Source organism: Mastomys coucha, unplaced genomic scaffold (assembly GCF_008632895.1).
Source record: "Mastomys coucha isolate ucsf_1 unplaced genomic scaffold, UCSF_Mcou_1 pScaffold7, whole genome shotgun sequence".
Lineage (NCBI taxonomy): Eukaryota > Metazoa > Chordata > Mammalia > Rodentia > Muridae > Mastomys > Mastomys coucha.
This window is the reverse complement of record NW_022196913.1, coordinates 75,053,840-75,058,059: the sequence shown is the minus strand read 5'-3', so window position 1 is coordinate 75,058,059 and position 4,220 is coordinate 75,053,840. Positions and strand designations below refer to the sequence as shown.

Below are 4,220 nucleotides of genomic sequence, written 5' to 3'. Positions count from 1 at the left end.
GTGTGTGTGTGTGACACAGTGCTTTCCCTGTGTGTGTGTGTGTATGTGTATGTGACACAGTGCTTTCCCTGTGTGTGTGTATGTGTATGTGACACAGTGCTTTCCCTGTGTGTGTGTGTGTGTGTGTGTGTGACACAGTGCTTTCCCTGTGTGTGTGTGTGTGTGTGTGTGTGACACAGTGCTTTCCGTGTGTGTGTGTGTGTGTGTGTGTGTGTGACACAGTGCTTTCCCTGTGTGTGTGTGTATGATGCAGTGCTCTCCTTATGTGTGTGACACAGTGCTTTCCCTGTGTTTATGACATAGGGTTCTCCTTGTGTGTGTGACACAGCGTTTTTCTTCTGTGACGCAGCAGATTGAGACTGAGATGTATGGTCCATGTCACCTACAAAGAATGGGGATTTATATTACAGTCTGAATTTGTTATTATAGGAATTCAATTACTTTTGAGTATTGTCTAGGTAATACTTAGTTGTAAAAGTATATCACCATTCAACTGCTATCCAACAGAGTTCTCTTCTGTTGTTGCCTAAGTATGGAGTCATTGTGAGTGGCTTAAATAGATGAAACCTAGAATCAGTTTTCCTTTCAGATTATCCATAGTACAGTGAAACTCTGTAATTAATTAATTGATTGATTGATTTATTATGCCCTCACTTACCAGATCCTTCCCTTGCACACCAGGATACACAAGTCTGTATGAAATCTGGGCTGCCAATCCTGAGATCCATGTGTGATACTCTTTGATTCTTTGTCTATGCCAGACATTGCCAACCAGATGTGGCCATTTTTTTTTTCTGCTGAACTCGATCTAGGCTTTAAATTCTTTCAACAGAGTGTTCTAGAGGGAAGAGGCTACCCCTTCTGTACTGATGTCCATAGGTCTATGTTATTTGAATATATATTTTTATGTCTTCATATCACACCTAGCTGCTTTTGTAGTCTGGGCATTCCTACCCAGAAGTGTTCACCAGCTCCTCCTCCTCTGCTGAATAGTGTGTGCTTGATGACTAGATGTTAAAGACCCACTTTCTTTTCTGTTATACTTAGTTTCAGCATTTTTTTTCTCTTATGTTATAGAAATGTCAGGGTACCATGAAGTGTTTATTGATAGGGAAATCACTTGTGATGACGAGTGAGAGCAGACATGTCATCATTGAAGATCAGGTTGATTTACCCTTCCCCATTCTCTGGGATAGTGTTCTTGACTTCCAAGTATTCATCATAGCTTTTGTTTTTAAATATTTATTTATTTATTTTATGTAAGTACACTGTAGCTGTCTTCAGATACAGAAGAGGGCATCAGATCTCATTACAGATGGTGGTGAGCCACCATGTGGTTGCTGGGATTTGGGCTCAGGACCTCCAGAAGAGCAGTCAGTGCTCTTAACCACTGAGACATCTTTCCAGCCCTCATCATAGCTTTTGAATTTTGGGAATTTAAGTTTCTTTGTATCCTCAGATTATTTAAACCAGACTAGTTAGCATTTATTTTTAATGAATAGGTACACTTTTAATGATGTTTATTTGAGTCTTCACTGTGTTAAATACAAACAACTGGCCCATTTCTTTAAAGCAAGTAGATAATTTGGCTGCTAACTTCTCAAGCAAATTGACAAACTAATTTGTCTTTCTTGGTTTCTTGAACATTCTTTAATTATCATATTTTTCTCCCAAGGCTTAGGGTAGTTCTTGGGATAGAGAAGTGGCTCAAGTTAATGCTGAGTGAATTTACAATTATTAATAATCTAGTGCTGAGTGAATTTACAATCATTAATAATAAGTGGCTAGATGTAGTGCACTCCTGAGGCAGGTGGATCTCAAGCTAAAGGAAGGCCAGCCTGAGCTACCTACTAAGTTTGCAACCATCCAGAGCAATATATAGAGATATACTATTGTACAAAAGCCAAGCAAATAAGTAAATGAAAGAGGCAAGGGCTCTGCACTAGAGCCTTACGCACAGGAACCAGTGGCCTCACAGATGTTTCCCTTCCTTTCCTTCTCAGGCACTGTCTTGTTGTGTGGCCTGGTTTGCCTATGGAATATGTACAATGGACGAGGGATCCCAGCTCTTCCATATGAGCCCTCTCTCTTCTATAAGTCTCAGACTGAGTAGCAAACTGACAACTGGAGAAAGGAGAAATGAGAGGGATGCAGGGCACTCTCTCTTTTCTCCTAGATTTTCCAGTTTGCTGTGTTTGCCCATGGAGGCCAGAAGAGTTGGAATTACAGATGGCCATGAGGCACGCTGTGCTAGGAACTGAATTTGGGTCCTCTGGAAGAACACCAAGTGCTCCTCACTGTTGAACTGTTTCTCTCACCTCTGTTTTCACATCTACTGAAGTTTTAGTCCAATGTTCTCTTAGTGAAATAATTTTCTTAGTGTACTATATTCTATAAATTGAATTATACTGACTTCCTTCGGAGGCTCAGTCAGCAGGGTACTTACTGTGAAGATTATGCTAAATGAATGTCTCCTTCCTCCTAGGCCTCCTATACTCAAACAAAAGACTGGTTTACACTAGCCAAGGAGAGTGAGAAGACCGTAACGACGTTTTCATTACCCTGTTGTACACCCCACCACCAGACTGCATCCCCAGTTATTTCCACGGCTTCTGGTAAACAGACAAAGAAAAGGCAGCCTTTATTCATGTACACAGCACCTCCCTTTCAACCCCTGATGGTGTTTGTTTGTTGTTGTTTGGTTTGGCTTTTGTTATTGCTTGTTGTTGTTTTTGAAACAGAGTCTCAAACAGTAGCCCTGGCTATTTTCTTTCTTTCTTTTTTTTTTTTATTAGATATTTTCTTTATTTACATGTCATATGATTTCTCCTTTCCCAGTGTCCCCTCCAAAAAACCCAAAAAAACAAAAACCAACAACAAGAACAAACCCCTGTTCCCTCCCTGCGCTCCCTGCTCGGCACCCCACCCTCTCCCGCTTACTGGCTCTGGCATTCCCCTACACTGGGGCACAGAACCTTCACAGGGCCAAGGTCCTCTCCTCCCATTGATGACTGACTTTGCAATCCTCTACTATACACATGCTGCCAGAGCCATCAGTCCCACCATGTGTACTCCTTGGTTGGTGGTTTAGTCCCTGGGAGCTCTGAGGGTACTAGTTAGTTCATATAGTTGTTCGTCCTAAGGGGCTGCAAACTCTTCAGCTCCTTTGGCCCTTTCTCTAACTCCTCACAGTCCTACTACTTCAGCTGTCTGTGAGTGCTGGAGTCACAGACATAGGCCACCACTCCTGGTTCATTTCTACTATTTCAAGAAGTCATCATGATAAAAGTGGAGGTGGATTCTGATATTTATTAGCTGTGTGATTTTGTTGTCTGAGACAGGGTTACTGTGTGTAGACCAGCCTAAAGGCAGCCTGGTCTACTCTGAAGATTCACTCTGTATCTCCGGCAGCCTTTGAAATCACAGCAATCTTTCTTCTCTTAGCTTCTGTATGTTGGCATGGTGGGTTTTCATGAGCATGCCCAGCACTTAGTTGCATGGTATATATCTGTATCTGTATCTGTATTTATCTGTCTATCTATCTATCTATCTATCTATCTATCTATCTATCTATCTATCTATCTATCTTTATCAATACCTGTCTCTATATCTATCAATATCTGTTTCTATCTATACCTATACCTACACCTATACCTACACCTATACCTATATCTATACCTATATCTATATCTATATCTTTATTGCTATCCTAGAGCTTGATACACCTTCTGCAGCCAGCCAGTAATTGTCTTGTGTTTTTCCTATGGTACTTTATAAATTCCTCCCATTAAGTCTATGCAATAAGTAGACACAATATTTCTGACCTAAAAGCCAGTAGGCTGGATTGTTGGAACATGCTAGAATTCCAACCCTCAGGAAGCCATGGCAAGAAGACTGTGTCTCAAAAACAACAACAGCAATAACAAAATGGAAATAATCGATAGAAATTGAATTTGTCTTCTACTTTTGAGTTTATTTTTCTTCTTGGAAAACAGATGAATTCTACTATGGAGAGGTTTTATGGATGTTGTCAACTTTCCATAAAAATGGAAAGAAACTGCTCCAAAATGGGTGTTATATTCATTTTCAATACAAAGTTATAGCTAACTGTTTCTACTCTGGGGAGATTTCAGACCTAATAGAGAAAGTGGTCACCCTGAGGACAGTTGTCACATCTGTAGAGTTGGGAGGACAGCAGGGAGCACCCTGAGGACAGTTGT

At 40.8% G+C, this 4,220-nt stretch overlaps 1 protein-coding gene across 3 annotated transcripts in view; it reads left to right on the top strand.

Annotated features, from left to right (window-relative positions):
* Positions 1–4,220, top strand: part of Rgs22 (regulator of G protein signaling 22) — a 110,994-nt gene that overhangs the window by 33,869 nt on the left and 72,905 nt on the right. For all 3 annotated transcript variants that reach the window (XM_031358446.1, XM_031358445.1, XM_031358443.1), the window contains exon 7: positions 2,486–2,615. In XM_031358446.1, the coding sequence (XP_031214306.1) occupies positions 2,486–2,615 (130 nt within the window). The remainder of the gene's footprint in view (positions 1–2,485; positions 2,616–4,220) is intronic.